Consider the following 22,190-nt stretch of genomic DNA (forward strand, 5'->3'; position numbering starts at 1 on the left):
TTTATCATTATTTTATTTGACGATTTAAGTTGTTTACATAGCAGCTAATCTATATTTAAAGATATCGACGCATAAACGACAACCTATTACCCAATATTAGCCAAGGAGATTTTATAATACGATGGACTTGTACTAAATGTAATGCAAAATAGAATTAAGAATTAAAAATATTTTAATTAAGAATAAATAAAAAAATAAATTATAAAATGCAAAAATTTAAGCAAGTATATAACATTACCTTCCATTGCAAAACTTGAGACGGTAAAAAACTGGAAATGATTCTATAAAATGCAACAATCCAACAATCAAAATTCTTAGCTAGTTAGCTATAAAATTGATAGTGTTTATTCTAAAACTTGGAGGGCGAATATCATTTTATCCATAAAATAGTTAAATTAACGACAATAATAATTTTTTCTTCCTTACCTCATGGAACTTTCATTTCTAAGCTAATCCTGTGGTGCAGTTTTACATGGTTTTTGGAGCAATTTAAGTTAGTTTTCGTTGAGTTACCTTGATTTGGTATTACTAACTTAACCAGGGACACCATAATTTATCACATTCTACCACAGAAGCTAAATCACGCTAGTGACCGTCTGACAGAGGGCTACATTCAGCGTGAGGTACTCAGACACACGATCGTTGCAGCACCTATTGAGGCTATACTTTTGACTCCACCACCCACCGAAAATACAACCTTTCTGGTGTCGTATTCTTCCACAAGTATTATCCAGTGAAGGCCATATTATCATCCTGTGGTAATCATACAGGTATATGTGTCGGTTTATGACGTTCAACGTCTCATGATATTAAATTTAAATGCCTGTTAGCCATTAAACAGTCATTCATACAGTTTTTTCATTCATCTATACACTATAAAGCCCTCCTCCGACCACTTTCTCTCTCATACAAATGCTTCAGGTGAACGAGACGAGATACGACAAAAAGTATTGTGGCAATCTCCTATAAAATTGTCTGAAACCCCAGTAAAAATTGTGAAAACAATAAATTTCCCATTATTTATCTGTCTATTCATTTAAAATGAAGTCCGGGGATTAGTTAAACAATGGCTACTAAAATAAAATGGCGGCTCGGCTATCATTAGAAGGAAGAAACAAAAAAATTATTGCAACATAGTTTTTTATGCAAACAAAAGGACCAAAATCGGGAAAAAAGATAAAGGAATTAAAGCGAAAAGGTGGTAAAAATAAGGTAGGAAATTTACAATGAAATTCAATTTTTTAATCTTTTCGTGTGAACAAAAATTCGTTTACATCAAGTGCATTCAAACTACAAAAGGAAAAATCAAAAGTATGGCTCTTATGAATTCCATAGTCAACAAGTGCACCCAGTGCCATTTTTAATAGATGATTTGTGCTGTTTACTGTGGTTCCTGTCTTGTTTCCGATACACGATTGCAGTAAAAAGATTTTTAAACGAATTTCCCTCAGAAGATATGTAGGAGTAAATGATTTTATTTTCACTGTTTGTGATGGCAATAACTTTTTATTTTTGTTTACGTTCTTTTTTCTGTTAATAACTTTTTTAATGTCCAATGTTATCCGTGAGCTGGTGCATCAGAGGCAGTGAATAATAGAATATGGAGTATAAGTGCAATTATAGGTATTTCTTATTCAATTATTTGTCTTACGAAAATCACATTTTATTGAATAACTTAGTTATTTAGCTGTGAAACTTTCGAACGTACGACATTTATAATGTCTTTTTCATTAAAATTTGTCATTTGTTACTCACAAGATGATTTTACTGCGCATTATAATGGATATTAAAGCTGTAAGAAGCTGTTTTTAGTATCCCGGCTCATTAAAAGTTGAAGAGAGAATTTCCAGAAGTGGTATCATTCGCGATCATGAAAAATTATCTTGCCATAAATTCGTCATACTAGGCCCAATTCATGCTGAGAATCTCGACTTTGCGCATTTGCCCTAGACGTTAATATTTAGTTCCTACGTAATTCTATTGTGCGTATCATCCTCTCTTAAGCATACGAAGGGAAAATGCTGCCACACCTAATTCGTATTTTCCATAATTTGGTTAAGTAATGTGAAAAATATTTAATAACCGTGTTTTTAATACTTATCATGGCAATAAGCCTGGTCGATGGAGTCTGTTGTGTTATGTTTCATGTATTTATCGAACTACATTTATCAAACTTTGTTTGGCCAAAATAATAGAAATATTCTATGCTACACATGAATCCAATTTCGATGAGATTGATAAGAAACTTCAAACTATACACTTTGCAGTACTTAAGCGCTTTATGTATTGCTTTATCAATTAAAATGTAGTTAACTGTAGTCCATTGTATTACGTTACGATATTGAGTATACATTGAGTGCTACAGTGGAACATGCTCTCAACCTTTTTTTGGGTTTGAATTGAGTAATTAAGAGACTCTGTCAGACTCATAGAAATTTATTTTATTTCTTCAGTCCCTCAGAAAAACGTTGATCTTCTGTAAGAAGTTATTTTCATATTGTAGCCTACATACCATGGGCTCGTTTTATTTGAAAGTGAAAATATTGCTTATATCTAATCCAGCCGATTGAAAAGTAAACGATCCTTAAGTAACAAACGGTAGATAAAAAATATAAGACCTCTCATAGTGACCATAGCAGGCCCTAGGTCTTTTGCGTAAGGTTTGGGGGCATAGTTTGCTTAACGAGAAAAAGTGATTTTCTTTATATATCCCACGTCTCCAACTTTTTCTTGCCCTGTCTCTATCTCGTCTTCTTTCTAGGTTCCGCTGCAACATTTGTTTCCGCTGTCTTGCATCTTTCAATCTTTGAAAGTAGCCGTGCCTTTGTAATTACCGTGTTTTGTGTTTTTATTTTATTCCCTTCTATATCAAGGAAGCGATAACCTTTTAGACTATAATACTTAGACCTTGATAAGCATAGAGGAAATATTAAAATTACTGACTTTCTTAAGTTAGAAAACGTGCACACAATTATTAGTAGAAGTAACCTAAATGACAAAATCAGTAACCTTCATCCCCATCAATACCATAATAACACCACATAGCCATAGCTAAGCTCGTGTAATCATTATAGCGGGGTCAACCATGAGAATCATCAAATATTTGCAGATCTGTCCAAACAGACTAAACGTTTCTCGGCGAGCCTGAACTGTGACCCGCATATCATTATAGTCTGTGGTTATCACTGTTTCTAACCGAGGGTTTCTTTATCTCCCATTTATAGCCATGTAGTAACTCCTAGCATTCTAAAAACCTTCGTATTAGTATATTGAGGAGATTATGGGACAACACACCGTAAAATGACGTAAAGTATCCTGTAAGAAAGCAACGTACTTTACATAAAAGATATGTACATTGCGTACAAATAAGGATACACTCGAGTTTTTTCCAATAGCTCTCGTTTTTTAAAATTTACTTTCTTTATGCTCAATTATTAAACCTTCGTACGAATATGATGTTATGTATAATTTTCCGTGGTATTGGTCTTGTAAGGTACGCAGTAACACTAAGGGTCGTCTATTTATTTTGGAAAGTTTCTAAAAGGCTGTTTTAAATTTGTTACCGCTCAAAGGCTTTGGTGGTGCATTATAATATAAATAATGAATAATTATATACATTTTCGGGCATATAAAACTTTTTTACCGATGCAATTATATCGCTACTCAAAAAATATGTCCCATTCCGAAAAAGCTTTTTTTTATCCCTGTGTTATTCTCACAACTCCCACGGAAACTTTTAGGATGGTTCTGTTTGATAATAATTACATGAGCAATCCATACCGTTGATTTGATTAAACTTTTAAGATCTGGAAATCATGTTAGAAAAGTCTTAGTAGCTTTCTCTGAACTCTGAGCATTTATGAATTGCTTTTTATTATTTTACATTTCAGTTAATTAATACGACTTATTCATTATCTTTTGGGATTTAGTAAAATTGATAAAAATAATAAAATTAATGCCAAACTTATATAATTTGAAATGTGCATTAAATATATAGAAACGGATTCTAAGGATATGTGTCCAGACTTCTGCTTCCCATAGGGAGAGGTTAACGGCCGGATAAAGCCACGCCATTTCCTAAAAGACATCGATAGTATACAATAATTTCTGCAAACAAAATTCGTGTCATGATCCGAGAAACTGATGGTCGAGTCATGATCCTATTAAGTCTTATCTTTGTCTGGCCGCTCACTTTCGATCGTGCTTATTATCCTCTCATAGGTATTTGGAGTCAGAGAGATGTTGTCACAGCATTGAGAAATAATGTTTCTCTCCATCTCTCTATCAATATTTTTCAATTTTCTTTCACTTTTTCATCGCTAGCCTACCTGAATTGCCTTTCATTAAACAAAAGGTTGTAATCAAAAGAACGTTCAGCTGCACTATTTGCCCATTTGCTTCGTTTCTGACGACGGCGATCAATTAATTCCAGTTCTTCGGCAGTCCATCAGGCTAATCCCTCTCAATCATGCTATGTCATGACTTGTTAGGTGCTGCTCAGAGATAGAATCAATGAATGAGTTTTATGCCTCAGTTTGTCTGGAAATACCTTCATCCTCACAGAGATTAAAATTAGCAATCTAATAGGTTTATTATCACCGAGGGAATTTCTAATAATGTTATATTTTGTATAAATAATTAAGGAAAAAATTTAGCGTTTCTCTCCGATTTTGTAGAAAATACGAAGCTTAATGTAATTAAAATTTACACAAAATATGAATATCGCCACGAAACAATCATTTAGCTTGGCTATTCACGTTTGATGAAAATTAAAAATATATGTTACACACTTTTTCTCAGCCCTGGCTATATATTCAATTTTTTTTTAGTTTCAGTTATTCACAAATAGTTTTAAAATCATATTTGCTCAATACGTGTATTAAATTAAAGTGACATAGAGGAAAGAAATAAAAAGATGCGTTGGCATTACTTTATCATTGAACCATTATTTGCTCATCTAATTATTATAAATTCATTACTTCATACGGACTTGTGAAGTGAACCTAATATTTGCAGTAGTAATTTAACCATGTATCGAATTAAATTCAGTGTTTTAGCCTCTCATGTGTATTTATTACCTTCTTACTCACCCATATATGATATAGTTTTGGACATTCTTAAAAATCGAGTTTGTAATATAAGAAATTCCTTCTTTCAAAATTAAATATGAGATGTTATTTAAAACAATTTGCACGTCTAGTCATTTAAAATAGAAGAAAAATCAAACTAATTTCCAATACATCAGCCTCCATTTCTCATGTAGGTAATATCCAATGATGATATATGAGGGGGTGAGAAACAAAGGGGTAGAAGTGATTTTCTTCCTAAACAGAGTTAGGTACAGAAATTGATAAATTAAATATGGATAAACTTGGCGGCCCATGAAATTGAGTGAGTCTTCATTCTGTACTGATATCGAGTGGAAAATTAAACGTTTTACAAAATGTCTAGCTGATCTCGTTTGCTTTCTACAACTAATTTCTGTACCTAACTTTGTTTCGAAAAAATTCACTTCTACCCTTTGGATTCTCGCCCACTCATATTGCTTCTGTTTCGAGACCATTTCTTGACAGTTTTTGTGTGGCGAAAACTTTTCAACAGCGATGCAGGAGCTAAACGAAAATATATACTGGAAAAATGTATGTTCCCCATATAAATCCGCTATATTCGTTGGTACGGCGGAAGGGTACTCACCAAATCGGAAATCGAACAATCTGAATACCTATGGAGAGAATAATTTCTTCCGAAAAAAATCGCGTGTAGGTACCTATCCTTGTCAACGTCGCTTTTATTTTCGTATTAAAGACCTCACTCACCACCTTGCGGTGTCTCTTTTTGTTTTGAATTTATTTTTATCTCAAAGTATGTACCCTTTAATCTCTAATGAGGTATGAAGGTCTTGAGGCTGGTCCACATTTCCGTCCTCACTTCAATGCATGCACTCGTCCCGACTGTCTCAGCATCCCATCCCGTTCCCTCGTGTTCCTTTCCCCTCTTTTCCTCCCCCTACCCTCTCTCCTCCCCTTCTCTGCTTCCGACGCCGGCGACTCCTTCAGTTCTCCAGCCGAGCCCGCACCGCGAGCATCGCCCAACCGAACCGCGGCGACGCCCTCGTCTCCACCCGCGCAAGTTTCATTGTTGTCGTCGGTGCCGCACCCTTGGGAAGCACGCGACAACTCGGGGCAACTTGGTAGCATGCAGTCAGGAGTTGTCGTCGAATTTAGTGGGGTATAACCCACTCACCTCCCACTTAGTAAAGTTTTTATCCCAGCTTTCTCAGTTAGGATTCTCTGTAATCCCGTTTAATTGAAGAAGAATCTTCCATGCTATCTTCAGCTGAGTTACATCGCTCTCCGGTTAGGTGATTGTCTCATCTTGCTCATAAATATCCGGAAACACCGTCAGTAAAAGTTTGGAGACTTTTCAAAACTTGAATTTTATATTTTTTTCTCCAAAATTTCCGGTCAATGCTCATCAACAGCTGACCGCCCGTCATTTGTTTGCCAATCTCTCTCTTCTTCTTTCCACGGAGTGGTCATCTCATCTAGTTCCTCATGAGTTTGAAGGAGGTGAAGGAGGTGAAGACGACGGGTACGAGAAGGATTATTCCATCACAACGTGTTACGCGCCATCTACGTTTCAAAACTGATTTTGCTAATATCAGTATGCTGTGAGAATAAACGATCACCTCGAAAGGAAGCCTCCAGCTTTGATTTGCAATTTGTGCGTTTACCGTCACCTTGTGTATTTGCAGATGTCGATTGAAAATTGAGAAAAAGTGTAATTATTCCCAGTAAAGGGAAAATTCCCGGAAGGATCGTTGCTCTTTGCGTGCAGTTAACTTAAATTCCGGAATTTACTTGTGAATGTTTCACTGACTCGACGGAGTAACACATGATAGCTGACCAGAACGTTTAAAAAGGTAGGATACAAGCACAAAAGTTCTTCGAATTCCGATTGAAAAAAATGAAAAGAGGAACAGATTTCCTCCTATTCATCTGAAGTGCTTCCTCTTTGTTCAAAAGTCCGTTGAAGAATCCTGACCATTACTGGTACTCTCAAGGAGTGTACAGTGATTTCTCAAAGGAGTTCCATGAAACAAAGGATCTTTGGCCACTTCCCTTCATCTTAAAATAAACTTTGTTTCTTTATAGTGGAGGTCATCCCTCACAGAAGCAAGTGCAGTGTTATTGCTCCGCAAAGGGTGAAAGTATTTTGTTTACTATCGAGCAACTGGTCTATCATTCCCCTCGCAGAGCACACCGTCTGCCAGTTTAGGTTTGGCCCGTCGTCAACAGGGAAGACATTCAGTCCAGGAGAATCCTACCTCGTTCTTCATGTTACTCCAATCCATGATTTCCGCTGAACACAAAAATTGAACACGTGTGGTCACCAGTTTTCAAGAAAAGTGATCGTTCAAATTTTGGTCATTGATCACGTCGTCCATCCATCGATAAGTAAATACGAAAGTGTGTTTACAAGACTTTTAAGTGCAGCGGCAAGTGGTATTAAAAGATTTTGGCTAAATTTAACTGAATGACGAGGTAGTTTTAAACAAACTGTTTTTTTTATTTTCCGGAGTGATAATGGAAATGATTTCCAAATTAATGCCTATCATGAAGCAAGATCAACTCAAGTAAAGTTATAATGAAAAACCTATTCTCTCATTTGGAAGATTTATCACATGTGTGCTGTTTTTGGCGTTAGATTGTCCCAATTGCGAAGTAAAAGGTCGATGTTTTGGAGGTATACTCGTCGGTTGCTGGTAGTTTTCGGCCTCCTCGTATTTTGGTATTCGAAACGAACATAAAGATTTGTTCCTTTCCTTAAGGGCTATCATTAATTACGGAGTGTTATTACCCACTTTCCTCCGCGTAGGAGTGGGAGGAATTTAAGTCCATCGTAGTGGTGACTTTATATCTCCCACCTTGATCATTTTCCCTCTCCTTTCAACCTTTCTCCTTAAATACCTCCTCTCTCGCCTCACACCTCCCCTTTCAATTAAGTTGGAACTTCCCTTCCACTCCCTCCACCTTCGTATCGTTCCTTTCCAACACTCAAACGTAGCATTCTGCGATCAATTTCCCCACGGGTGATTAGAAATCTCCCCACTTTGGTGCTGAACCGACAAATTAAGCACCCGAGTGCACCACTTTCACCGAAGGGAATTATTGAATGGTTAAATAGGAATAGCCCGGGGCAAGAAGCGCGATTTGCGAATCTCTTACACGCGGCGCGATCGCGCTTACAGATTGGCCGTTCGTTTCGCTCAAGAAATCCGATTACGCACCGACCTCCCCACATAGCTTCCCCAAGGGCAAATGTTTTCAGCCTTTCCCTGGTGAATCGAGGCTGACTGAATAAATTCTTGGGACTCCACCGTAGGAAAAGGCGGATTATTTGTGTTTCCTTTACCGAAACGAATTTTTGAGTACTCTTTCTCTTCCTTTAAATTCCCCAAATGTACTTACCAGGGATGGTGGGGAAGAACGAGATGCTTTCCGTAGATGAGGGTTACATAAAATCCACACAAAACCAGAACCCATTGTAACCGTTCCTCTGCAGCGCAATCCGCTGATGAGACGGGCGATAATTTTAGATTATATTCTCCATCAATCGCACTGCTTTCTAACATCTCCTTAGTGCCGAAGGAAGGCACGGAGTGCTTTACTTTCTCCAAAGATACATGCATATTCTATCCCAGAGGGAGTTGATTTCTAGGGTGCCTATACTCGAAGCGAAATTTTCATCTTATTGAGGACACTTCACTGGCCGTGAAGACTTACTGGGATAAGTAAACGCTTTTGATTCAGGACTGTATTTTACAGTTCTTATTCATGTTAGTTATGGTCTCGCACAATGGATCCACATTGTAAATGTAGCGTACTAAAAAGGGCTTCAGTCACTGAATTTTATTTAGCATAATCTATTATTTTGATCCGTTGTTGATTTATTTTTTTCTTTCTACGGCGAAATAATCTCGTGCTTTGGATATTTTTCAAAACTCTAGTGAATAAGCTGGTGGTACTTCATATTTTTAAAGTGCTTTTTAACCAAAACATCCTTAAAACATACGTTGAACCTACTTTTGATTGACTTCATATCAAAAGGGTATTATGTCAACATGGAATAGAAACAAGAAATATTTTCAAAATATTAAGCGCGATAAAAGTAAAGGCCGATAATTTTTAACCCATTTAACGATCAAAATGCTGAGTGATTCCATTTTTTCGCTTGAAAATTATCATTCCCTGGGTTTTATACTATTATTCAATATTTATGACCTTTTCGAGAGACGGGTTTCAAATTGGTGAACCGAAAAACGTATCCCAACAAAAATCAGCATTCGCTCCACTGATAGAGAGGACTTTTGATTACTGGGTACGGGTCTCTTCGGGACTAAGGGCAATTTTAGGGGACTGAGAGGAATTCTCTCTTCCATTGTAGACCTTTCTCCATCGCTCAATCCCTTCGAAAGACTTTACTTTCTCTCGAGCCCCATAAATCCCGGTCCACTGCAAGAGGCTCTCCAAAAGTTTTGCATTCTAAGTTTACCGCTCGCTTGGGAGCACTTTCGTGCGTAAAAACTCATAAAATTTCTCTGACCAAATGTGTAATTGATCTCAGATTATTACCATCCTGTCTTTTTTGTATTTAAATTTTCTAAAACCTCCTGGTAATAGGTATTTTATGTTTTCCATTCTGCTCATTATCTGTTAATTTTCAAAGAGGCTTACGAGACGCATGACTAGAAAACATTTTATTTCTCGGATCAATAATTATTCGAGTATTTTGTGGCCATTGTGACTGAGGTTTAAAAATTGGCCATGAATTTGACGTTCGCAGGTCAAAACTCTTTATTATCTACCTTTTTGTTAGCCATTGCTAACCTCGAACTACATTACTAAAACAAGGAGATTAACTTCCCCCTTTAGACTGTATGTACCTGGGAATACGCTAATTTGTATGAAATCCGGGAAGAATAAATCTTTTCTTGTACCACGTCGATCTACGGGATAAATTAATAATCCTAAGACCTCGCCTTAAGATACCTTGCAACCACCATTGGCATTCTTGGAGCATTGCTAGAGATACGGTGACTGCCTCCTTTAATATAGATCTATTGTCATGCTGGTAACCTGAAACCAATGGCCCGCAAGGCCCTCTTTCCAAACCTAGCCAGCTTCTTTAGCACGTGAGCTCATTGGGGTTAGCTCTTGCGAGTATTAGAACTTGGGATCGCTGTGAATTATTTCCTGTTCTGAGTACAGTCATTATTTATATACGCGCCATTGATTTGTTTCTTATTTGCCACGGAAAAACTCTTCCCTCAGTTCAACTTGGACTTAAGTATATTGAAGATATGCATCAAGTATTACATTTTTGTCTAGTATATTCCCACAGGTGAACAGTCTCCGTTCGAGGATGCTGAAGTCAACGTCAGTGCGTGCCAATTGCTTACATAAGTAGTTGCACATACTATGCATATTGACTGAATGGCCCTGGTGGGAGTAGGCATTCGCGAGACATACATTCTTACGCGCAGCGATTATATGTGATGTGCCTCTGACTTATGGGAATTGATCACGTTTTTCGTGGCTATAAATCGTGCAATGGATGATAACTCGCGGTAATTGGTGGTGTTGAAGACGATTGAACAGCGCTCATATCGTACTCAAAAATAGGTATTCCCAAAGCACACTTCGAACTACCATTTATTCAAAAAGTTTTCCCTGGCGAGTGTTACGTAATATTTTCCGTAAAGAGAAGGATACACGACAGCTCCTTTTTATTTTTTAGTACGAGTAGCTATCCATACATAAGGATTAAAAGTGTTTGAATTAGGAACTTGCTGGAACTTTGCCGATCGCGTTATCCTTCCCTTTTATCCCTCCGTCCTTGCCCATTGCCACGATAACCGCTGCTCCGTCCCCCGACCCAACGCAAATCCATTGACCATCAGCCGTCGAACAGTTCGCCTGTTATCCCATTTAATCCTCGCCTTGCCCTTAATCCCCTGTCCTCATTCCAACCTTTCTCCTTTCACCCCACCCTTCTGCATCCCCTCACCAATAATCCCCTTCCGACGGAATCGCATAATCCCCTCTGGACCTCCTCACCCTTCGTCCGCCTAGCAAATAATAGACACCCCAACCCCGCTCTATTTACTCAGCTTCTCCTAGTGCGTCGCCTTCAAGACGGAATTGTGCCATTTCTCCCCCTTTGTCCAACCCCTTCTACTCCACCTCCACTACACACCTCCAGTTAATGCTCTGCTTCTTCCCCTTTATGGTGGAAACTTCCGAAGGTTATTTTGCGGTGTTGAGTGCACGCCTTACGGGGCTTGGATGATGATGAGGTCCCATTACGCTAGCCAGTTGGTGTAATTTCTACGTCCCCTACTCAGCGAACGTGCTGAATCAAGGTTGTGGTGAGGAGATAGCTTCCGGTGTTGCAGTGAAGGTTGAAAGGGCACTGTCATCTGGGATATAAATTGAACTAGTTGCCCCTCACCTCAAAGGAAGGTATTCTATCTTCCCTAATAAGGAGAGGCGAAAGTTTTACTAGCTCCCTGATAAAGTTTCGAACATGGTAAAAACCTACATAGTTCAGCTGCCTGAAAATGCTTTAGAAGGCCAATCCTCCTACAGCGTTTTGAGGTTTTGTAATTGTTGCTTCTCTTTTAGAATTGTTGTTAATTTGGCTCCAAGAAGTGATAAAGTATACTAAATCCTTCGTGAAGCGCATTCAGCACAAAATTTTAAATAGAAGAGAATACATAGTAAAGGTTGCACGCGATAAAATCGTTTCAGCAACTTTGCATTGTTCATCTGGTGGCTCTCTTAAATATAGAAGGGAGCTGAGACAGCCTCCCCGTTTTCCTATCTTCACAATCTCTTTATCTTCTTTCAATTTAGTATCTCATCTCGTTCTAAAATTCCACGAGAAATTCAAATCGTCCGAGAGAAATGTAAGACGTAAAAGGGACTTCTTCCTCGTTGCCTTCACTCACGTATCAAATACAGGCTCGCCTGAGTTCTCATTTCTATCTTTGAGGTTAAAAATAGAAATTTTGGCCTCTCAAAAAGATTTTGTGCTCTGAAATTGAATCTTGGATGTAATTTTCCCATTGGAAATTCTGACGTACCAACAAATTCGGTTAATTTCGCGAAAAATCTTTGGCATCGACCGATGTCCTGGTCTATCAGCCATCTCCTCCTTCTGAGAAATATAGAAAGACTCTGCTCTTCAAATTTAATGCTTTGGAGGCATGAAAAAATCGTTTCCGACGAATGATAGACCATTTAGTCACGAGAAAATTGCCTCTACTTTCGAGGCCGCAGCAAGTCCACGAGGATTGAGATCATAATAGGCCTAGAAATAGCGTTTTCTGTCAGGCAGGAGACGAAGCAATTGAGTTTTTCCCCCTTTCCATTCCACTAGTTCCACCCCGTACATCCCTCGGACTATTCTTCTTGTAAATCGTTGATTCTATTGATGGTTGGGCACTGTTTTAGAACCTGAGGGCTCCATATCCTCCGTTGTCTTTGTATTATTTCTTCTCTTACAATATTTTACGAGTTCGCGTTCGGGGGAAATACCCATAGGCCTAATTATATCCTCCCTACACTCACCCATTCTCTTTACCAAAATGGTCTGCCGAGCATCCTACTCTGATGCGTAAATAATTGTAATTTATAAGGAAGGGAAGTCTAAATAGAGATTTCTCTGGCCTTGAGGCCGAAAAACTCCACCCCAATCGCAACACCTTTCTAAGTCACTTATCTCAAAGGCGTTGTACACTTTCATTTCTCTCTTTCCCTTTCCTATCTACATCTCATTTTGATTCCGCTTCGAAATCTCCGTAAAAACACATTTCCGTTGCCTCTTCTAATCATCTCTTACATCTCGACGGAAGTTGAATTCTACGTAATTAGAATTCTCTCAAGTGGAAACTTAGGAGAATTTACCTTTCCGTTTAGTTCTGAGAAGTTCAGTTGAGTGAACTTCATGGTTTACCAGGAAAACTTGTGAGCCATTCCGTTTTATGTTGAAACCTATATTTCAGAAATGTACTTCACAGTTCAAATCCATGGCTCACTTAAAATTTTAATAACGTGATAATTGCTTTTCTTTTTTGATAAGCAGGTATGCAAGGGCGTAATTTTTGCCATTTGCAAATATGCGTAACGAAATACCTGTTTATTAGCGGACACGAAAAGAGTTTATGTATTCTACCATATTCTCTGCGCAGAACATTAAGTAGATTTTTAAGAACAACGTGTCATCACCATTGAGGCATAAATAAGAGCTAATAAAGAAAAACGAAATTTAGGACCGTTATTGGCTGATAAAAAATTTTACAGTATACGTCCAAATTTCAAGAGCGGCAGAAATTGATCGTTTTCTATTATCAGCCTCTGTAGACCATAACATATCCCGTCAGTAATAAAAACAATGGTGGTTGTGTATTTTGCTTATTTGGTGCCATTTTGGCTAACCGTCCTTTTTATGTGAGTCGCAGGCTTGGATGATTTCACGAGAGGCGGTATTATCCTTGAATTTGCGTCTTAAATATTGGCCGTTCCGAAACTTTAACTACACGTTTAGCTATAGTCTCATCGAATAAAAGACTTGGACTTTTACCATTCAGTGAGTTGCAGTTGCACTACTGCTGCCTTGGAAGCCACACCCAAGGTACACTGTACTAACACCTAATCTGACAACTTCTTTCATCCTCAGTCCTTCCCCACTGTGAGGGCGATATATAAAGTCGTTCCTTTGCAGTCTCGAGTGAACAATTGAGAGCGCTCCATATACCGAGAAGGGTGAGGTGCCCCCTTATCCTAGACACCGTGGGCCTATTTAGCGCTGGAATTATTTCGCGTCCACAGCTTGCAGCAAAGCAAAGTGTCGCTATATTCAACTGGGACAGAACAGAGAAGGCCCCAAAATAAGAGTGCCCGGGCCCCTCGCTACTTCCTTTGCTTGGGAGTCCACTGAAACCAACCCTCCCCGCTCGGAACACTCCACCTTTTGCTATCTCAATTTCTTCTTGCCCAGGAAGTCCCCCTCAGGGGTCTCGGAACTACTTGTGTTTACACTTCGTTCATTCCCTGTGAAAGTCTCTCTCCACTTCGAGGTTGAGGATTGAGCGGGGAGTTTTAAGGCGGCTCCCGTGGGCGCCAAAGAGAGAAGAAGGAGGGAGGAAAACTTTGCACTCATTCATCGCGTAAGCGCACGCGCTCCCTCTGCCCTCCCTCGGGAGAAGACTCGTGGATTTACCACTACGCCAGAGCAAACAGTGGAAACAAAGTGGACCTGTTCCTTCTGGACACGTCTCCTGCGTCATTCAGCGTGAGGGCTTACCTCATAAGAATAGGGTTTTTTAAACTCTCTTCACTCTTATAAATCAAGTGGTCTGACGTAAGCCTATGAATTGGTAGGATGTATAAATCAAATGGCCGGAGTGTTATGCATGTGCATATTTTCATATCATAATTTTAAGAGCTGACGACGGATTTTAAGAATTGACGACGCCGTTAATTTTTGGATTTTTTGAGTTTTTATGCGTAGAGAACCTATTGAATGAAAGATCGGATAGTGTTTCAATGCTCCTCTCGTAGATCACAATAAGACTAGAATTTAATTATTTACCCTATAGCATACTTGGAATGGAGTTAACAAACATTTGTGGGTGTTTTTTATGGCTCACTATTTATATGATAGTCCCTGTATAAATTAAGGGAACCGGTGAATTCTCAGTGAGCAAACATCGAATACGTATTGCACAACAGAGCGGGAAGGCTCATCGTGCACGAAGAGCTTATATTTCTAATACTCTTGCGGCAGGTGTAAAGGGCACTTGAAACTAACTCATTCCCACTGCACAGGAGTAAAATAAAATAGGAATATAGGAATCGACAGCGCCGATAGTTTTCGGCTGCATTTTTAAAGGGTGAAGAACAAATGGCAGAATGAAGTCCAATACTCCTCTTCTTGAACCATAGGGTCGTTGAAAGTTCTTCAGTACCTATAACAGCATTTTTTAATCGGATGGAAATAAATGAACAGACGATTGTGAGAATTTGACGCCGTTTTCATGCTGAATGTAGTATTAAAAGGGAAACACCACGGTGCATGAGTGACATCACTGGAGCTTCAGTGCACAGACATACATTCATTGCGTTTAACATTTCCGTAATTTCGCACGAGTTTCTGGCCGCAAATGATGATGGTCGGATGGCTGCATTCCATCGCCGCTTTTATTTTTCGAGAGCTTCACTTGTCTGTGGCTTGTTTGGGAGCGGAGACGCTGGTTGAAACAAGGGAATTCACCTTGATTGCTCGTTCAAAGCGGGAGGAAATACTCGGATACAAGGGAGTTGACGTGATAACAACCAGGTAATTTCACCCCAGGGAGGGATTGTGCCACAAGAGGGAATCCACTGTCACTCCCTCCGTCTCCCCCTACCTCCCTGCCCCTATTTTCCCCACCCACCCCTCCCACCACCTCGTCGAAATGGAATCTGCCACGCGGAACGTACAGAATGACAGACTCCGATAGGATTTCCAGGCGGCACTGCTGCGTCTTCTCTCTCTCTTTCGGCGATTGGAATTGGGAAGGCGTGTGACTCCCTAACCTCCCGCCGTTCCACCCTTGTCTTTCAACACGCGCTGCGTATGTTACCCTTATACTCCACGCATCTCACCCCATTCTCCTCGCGGGACTCACTTTTCAGATAAAATACGCGAAATACTATACATATTTCATTCCTCGAAGAGTCTGTTCCCTGAATTTATTTGTTTCTTGTTGCCGAAATATCTCCCAATCCGAATTTCATTTAAGCATGCAATTTGACAGATGTGTCTGTCGTGATTTTAGAGAGATAATTTAGCATATTAACAAGAAAACGAGTGAATATCGATCGGAATCTATTTATTCAGCAAAATAACAGGAAACACCGTATTAATAGCCTTTACCCCTTATACCTAACGTTGTTCTAAAATTATTTTAATAAATAAATTACCTAAGGTGAACGTAGATGGCAAATCATTTTTCAGAATCCCATTCAATGATGCATCGCTCATGATCCAAGGTAGAAAATTTCATACATATGCACACAAAAAATAGAAAAAGAAACTCTTTTCTTAGACCTTAGGAGCAGATTAAACGGCTAGGCTATTGAGCGATCTGCTCGAGGCGCGCATAACGGGGGTCGATTAGTGTCGAGAGCGCTGTGCATAGGCGTTCAATTCCCGATGGCATGGTGGCTTAAAGGACTTCGCTTGGAATCCCGGGATCCCGAGTGATGAGTTCATTCCATTCCAATCACCTCCTATCCGGCCATCGATGTGAGCCAACCACCATTCCTTGAATCGCCGCTCCTTGCCCATCAACTCTTCTGATACCCGGTCCCCCCACTTGGTTGACATCCCAATTGAAGGTAAACCTTTAAAGTGAAGAGTATTAGAACCTCTATTCATCAGTAATTGAAAAATACTAGCTTCTCTAGGGGCCCTCGTCAAGCAGGATAATGATTTCCATGGATTGATGTATGTGGTGTCTTCATCGGATGATATAGTTGAATTTATCATCATAAACTGTTTATTAGAGTATTCAAATAAATATGGTTCTTAATAGACATTAGGAAATTTTGGCTAGAAAACTGTTTCAGTGCAAAGTTTCTTCCTATCTGTGTTTCAGACTGCTACGAGAAGCCTCGAAGCCAGTGTTTGGTTACTACTTTTCTTGTACTGTGATAAAAGTTTTGAGTTTTTGCAATCACACATTTCCTCAACCTACGCTAAATTCCTGTTATGGTGTGGTATAGTGGATCACAAGAGGAAAATTGAAAACAAATTTGGTTTATTATGTGATCGCGTGACTGACGAATCATTTGAGGAGAATTCATCTTCCAAGTCTCTCACCTAGCTTCAGGTTGAGAAAAATTACACAATGGTTGACGGAATAACTTTTCTCTAGCATGGTGTAAAGGCGAAAAGTATGCTATGGTAGATCGATGAGTGAAGAGAGTTATGACGTGATGCAGAGCTTGAGTAGTAGGATTGAAGTTAAATAATCTATTTCCAATAGGTAAATGACAGTAATCAACCCGGGAAATATTCTGGAAGATTGATAAGACGAGGTTTGAGCAAGTGTTTCCCGGGGGAAAAATATCTTTAAAAATGTGAAGATCAATTTAAGCTGTGATGCAGTGCAGTGTTTGAGTGCTAAGAAAAAGGTTATAAGGCGACAATCTATTATCGATCGATTTATACTTACGTATCCAGACGTATTCTGGAAAATTGAAAATACCAGATCTGCTAAAGTGTGACCCGATAGAAAGAAACATATCAGTAAAAAAGTGATGAGCAATTTCGTCTGTGATATGGTGCAGTGTTTTGAGTATTAGGAAAAAGGATTGAAAGTCGACAATCGATTATCGATCGATTTATCGCAACGGCTCGACCAACAAGTGCTAAAATCGATCATGGCACTGGTTCTCTCCTTCCTCGTGGTACTCCTCGCATCCGACTCGGCGTCTGTGGTGCGGCACGCCTCCTCTCGCAACCACTCGATCTCCTCCGGTGGAGGACCGCACCACGGCAACGGCCTGCACCACAACCACTTGTTCGGCCACTCCCCCGGCAGGGAGCAGCACCAGTTGGTGTCCCTCCCACCGCCCCCTCTGGGCGAGATGATGCACCCTGCAGTGGAGGAGAACGTGGTGCTGGTGCAGGGTCGGCCGGTGGAGCCGCTGGTGTGGCCGGTGAAGCGGGAGGCGGTGGTGGAGGGGGAGCTGGTGTTGGGGGGCCTGATGATGGTGCACGAGCGTGGCTCCGGGGGCAAGGAGGGCGAGAAGGGCTGGTGGTGCGGGCCCGTGATGCCGCAGGGCGGGGTGCAGGCCGTCGAGGCCATGCTCTACACGCTGGACGTGCTCCGTGGGGTGCCGCACCCGAAGCGGCCAAGGGGTCGCTACCCTCCCGCCTCTGGATCCTTCCTGCCCGGCATCTCCCTCGGCGCACACATCCTCGACGACTGCGACTCGGACACGTACGGGCTCGAGATGGCCGTGGACTTCATCAAAGGTTAGTCGATGGCCATGCGGTAGATCTGAAAATAATTCTCGAGCCCATCGTTATGCCTTATCCGATGTTCCTTTTTCTATAAGCATGATATAATCTATCTTATCTCGTCAACAATGGTGAGGTGTTTTGAATTAGGTCTTCTATTCAGCAGGTTAATGGGAGAAACGAAAAAGATATGTCATTTTATTACCATTCAAAACACAAATCTTTCTACTGGATCTCAATGTCTGGCGGTCCAAAAATAGCCTCTACACGATGATATATTCTAGAAGTTTCATTCTAAAATCCGCACATTTTTAAGAAACTAAATGCTTTCTTTATAATTAATTATTTATAGTGCTTAAATTATGGCGTCATTTCACAATACTGAAGTGATTCTCGTTGTAGCTTCCAAGTAATTCATCGAAGGTCAGGTTGTAGTAAGATTCTACTTTGGCCCATAAGGGCAAAATTTAGAACCTATTCTTAAAAGAGATTTAGTATCTTAACAGTTTTTCCAGTTAATATATTCCTATAGTGAATACTGTTACTATTATGTGACTGAACTAACGATATATTCCATAGTATGGGAAAAGTATGGAAGTTAAATGTGATGGAAAACTTCCTTCTTGGGGTAACACTGATCCATCACCAAAAACGACCATCGTTAACTATGAAATATTGTGCATGCGACAAAGTAAACCCAGGATAAGGCATTACTGGCCCAACTTAAAAAAAAATCCCAAGGGAATTTTTGTATCATTGCTGAATCTGAAATTCATGTGACTTATAGTTAAAACCCCAAATAGTAATGTGGAAAATATTTAGCATCGCATAGCATTAAGTTTATTGATTGAAACTTATTTTTAACGTACAAATAGTGAACAGGGAAAAACAATGGTACCGTAAAAGGTGGTTTCGGAGTCCATTCTATTGTAGGGATTGATCGATATGAATGCGGAACAGTTCAGTCGAGATTTTAATTGCCACAAGTGAATTTACTGAATATAGAAATTCCAAAACCTCATTCAAGCTAGAAGGAAAAGATAGACAATAATTACAAAGAGTATATGCACTGCCAAAGAGTATGCTCTAAAATGCATAAAAACGGAGAAAATGCGTTGCATAATAAACAGTGTTTAAAACATTGAAAATAGGCACCCTAGGAGAAAAAATCAAATGACAAATATCTCTGAAGCATGGGTAAATGTTTCTAGGGATTCCATGCCGATTCGGAGCTCGAAACGTTGGCAAAATGGAGTATTGATCCCGGTGGCAATCCCGAGAAAAATTCACCCACATTATTTGCTGGAAAAGCATCAAATCTTATATAAAATTTATAATATACATTCATAAGATAGGGATATAATATTTATAATAAAGATTTCAATTGTCGGAGGCAGTCATCAACGGGAATGTGTTAACTCGCCGAAGGCTAAGGTGATACGAGGCAGGAATAAGGGATTATACACGTGCGCCGACATTAAAAATTAGATGGCGGCCGCGTCGAGACGTATTTTTTTGTGGCCTGCGCTTGCTACAACGCCGATGATCTACGAGGCGTAACTTGGTCATTTACGATGGAAATTAAAGTTTCAAGAATGAACAAGTGTAAAACTAGCATTTAAAATCGGGTAAACATTCTAAAACTGAGCATATGGCGGAAGAATCACGAGATTATTTTCAACAGACAAGGTATCTTCGTCGCAGCGTGAGTTAGTTATCAGTTTTGAAGCCCACCTCTGTATGGGCAATACTTGGTGAACACATTTGGAATGAGCTCATTTTTGTGATGAAGTAAAACACTTTGTAAGTCCTAAAATGAATTCCTGTTCCCCGTATCTTTGCAATATCTTTAAAAGTTCACATTTACACATTTAACATAACACTACAAATAGATCTAATTAAACTGGACACTAACTAAATGCCAGAAATATCGCAATGGTAATACGTCTCTGAAAAAACATCTGATCATATCCTCATCGTGAAAGGAAAAAAACGTGAATTTGACTAAATGTTTTTCGAATAAATGCTAAAAATGCAATTATTACTAACATTTCAGATGTAAATTAGCGAAACAGTTGCTATATAATGTATATCTTCTATATTAATTCTACTGTATAGATACCTTTTTCTCAGCTTATACGCAACCAAACTCTACAAATGAAGTACCAAATGCACAGAATTTATCAGAGAACATGCGGCGGCATATCTTACTTCCTAAATATTGCTATTGCTTCCGGAAAGGTTTTTAAATAATAAAAAAAAAACAAATAAAAAAACAAAAACCGGTAAATATTCCTGACGTTAACGGCGCACGAACTGATACATTTGTTCATTTGCAACAATAACTCGCATTCTTTAAATAACTTTTATCAAAATGCGGCTGATTCCACATTCAAGTCTCCTGTTGATACGTAAGTATGAGTCATCATGTGCGTTTAACAGAGGATAGTGTAATTACTTCCATTGTTGTGTTTAAAGAGGTCCTCTGATCTCAATTTATACATGAACATTCCAATTAAATTTGTACATAAGACCCTGCCTTTTTTTTCTACATTTTAAAATTAGAAACGCGCCTATCCCTCTGTGGACCTGCATTGAAAAGAGCGGGGGAAGCCCGCTGGGAGCGGGCGCAGCACGCTCGTCTAACGATTATATGCATTCTTTGATTCATTTTTTATCCATCATAATTTGTCAACAGCCATGATATTCCTTTGGTGTAAATCTCCACTCAGAGGCATGTCCCACGTAAGAAACACTACAATTTATTTCATAAATAACGGAAATAGATGTTCAAAATATATTTTACGCTGCCAGTTTTCGGCAATATGGACAAATGTGTTAATGCTTAATATTTTAAGAATAGAAATTAATGGTGCGAAATATATTCCTTTTCAGATTCTTTTATATCACTCATCTTCCCTGTGGCTCCAATTGTCCATTCTCCTGTCTGTATTTGCCAAAAGGATGAATGGTTTGAAGTCACATCAATCATCTATAAACCTTGTCATGCGATTCCCCTCTCACCAAATATGATGACCATTAGTTGATAGCAAAATTTAAGGCAACGTAAATTGCACTGTTGAACCGACCTTATTAACGGGTTTAGTAAATTGCTAATAATGTGAAGCCAAGGTAACGAAAATATTTTCCCAATGCCATTGGATGGGGAGAAATCCGATTATCTGAAGAGCGCTTCACTGTTTCACTTCCATGGTTTAAAAATTGTGATGCAGCGATTGTTTTATTAGGTTTTAAGCTAAAAGAATGCTAAACTTGACTCGTGAGTGAACACATCGCGAGTTTTACCAGAAAATGGGAGTAGTTATTATATTTTTTATGAACATTGACAGTTAATTTTATTTTTAAGACCACTGACGGAAAATTAACGGAAACAAATTAGAGATGGGTCGAATAGTATTTTTCTTGAATTCCAGCATCGAGTAGAAATAGGTACCTAAATGTCTCCGAATACCTCACTCGAATATCGATTACTGCATTTCTGACTATGCATTTTTCCATCAATTTTAAATACAAACAGTAATTAAAATTAAATAAATGCTGAAATTTTTGCAAGTCATTCTGTACGGATCCTAAATCCTAACGCGATTGTCACTCAAGAGCATATAAAACTTGCGCGCATGGAGTACCGAAATTGTATTAAATAAATAATTGGCAATTACTTTAAAATTATTATATGTTAAATGTTAATTTAATCATGCCAGAGAGAGTTAGAAAATTTGTAGCTCACGTGCATATAAATGTTTGCATACATTCTCCTTAGCGTTGTTCTCATGGAGTAATCAGCATTATGCATATTTTAATGCTTGCCTTCAGTGATAACTTTTTGTATGAATATTATGAAAGAATTGAATCAACCAAATGCACAAATATTCATGTAAAACGTAACTACGTATTATCAGCGAATATAAAGGAAATCACGGATGACCTGTGCTATGAAGTCGAAATTCGAATAACTGATTACTTAGATTCATTGTATATTGGATAGTTTAAAAAGCACGTTATTAGAGAAATTCGGTGATTCGATTATTCGGCGTCACATCCCCGAAAGAAATGAATTTACGATGAAGGGTGAATAAATATGTAAGTATAGA

The 22,190-nt window shown here is 39.0% G+C and overlaps 1 protein-coding gene across 2 annotated transcripts in view; it reads left to right on the forward strand.

The window, feature by feature from the left end:
- Positions 1-22,190, forward strand: part of LOC124158643 (metabotropic glutamate receptor 2-like) — a 406,333-nt gene that overhangs the window by 91,954 nt on the left and 292,189 nt on the right. The window contains exon 1 of one of the 2 annotated variants that reach the window (XM_046533847.1): positions 15,504-18,093. The exons of the other annotated variant lie outside the window; for it this stretch is intronic. Within the exon in view, the coding sequence (XP_046389803.1) occupies positions 17,496-18,093 (598 nt within the window). The 5' untranslated portion in view covers positions 15,504-17,495. Of the gene's footprint in view, positions 1-15,503; positions 18,094-22,190 lie in introns of those variants that run through there. 2 annotated transcript variants of the gene reach the window in all.

The sequence above is a fragment of the Ischnura elegans genome, chromosome 5 (assembly GCF_921293095.1).
Source record: "Ischnura elegans chromosome 5, ioIscEleg1.1, whole genome shotgun sequence".
NCBI lineage: Eukaryota > Metazoa > Arthropoda > Insecta > Odonata > Coenagrionidae > Ischnura > Ischnura elegans.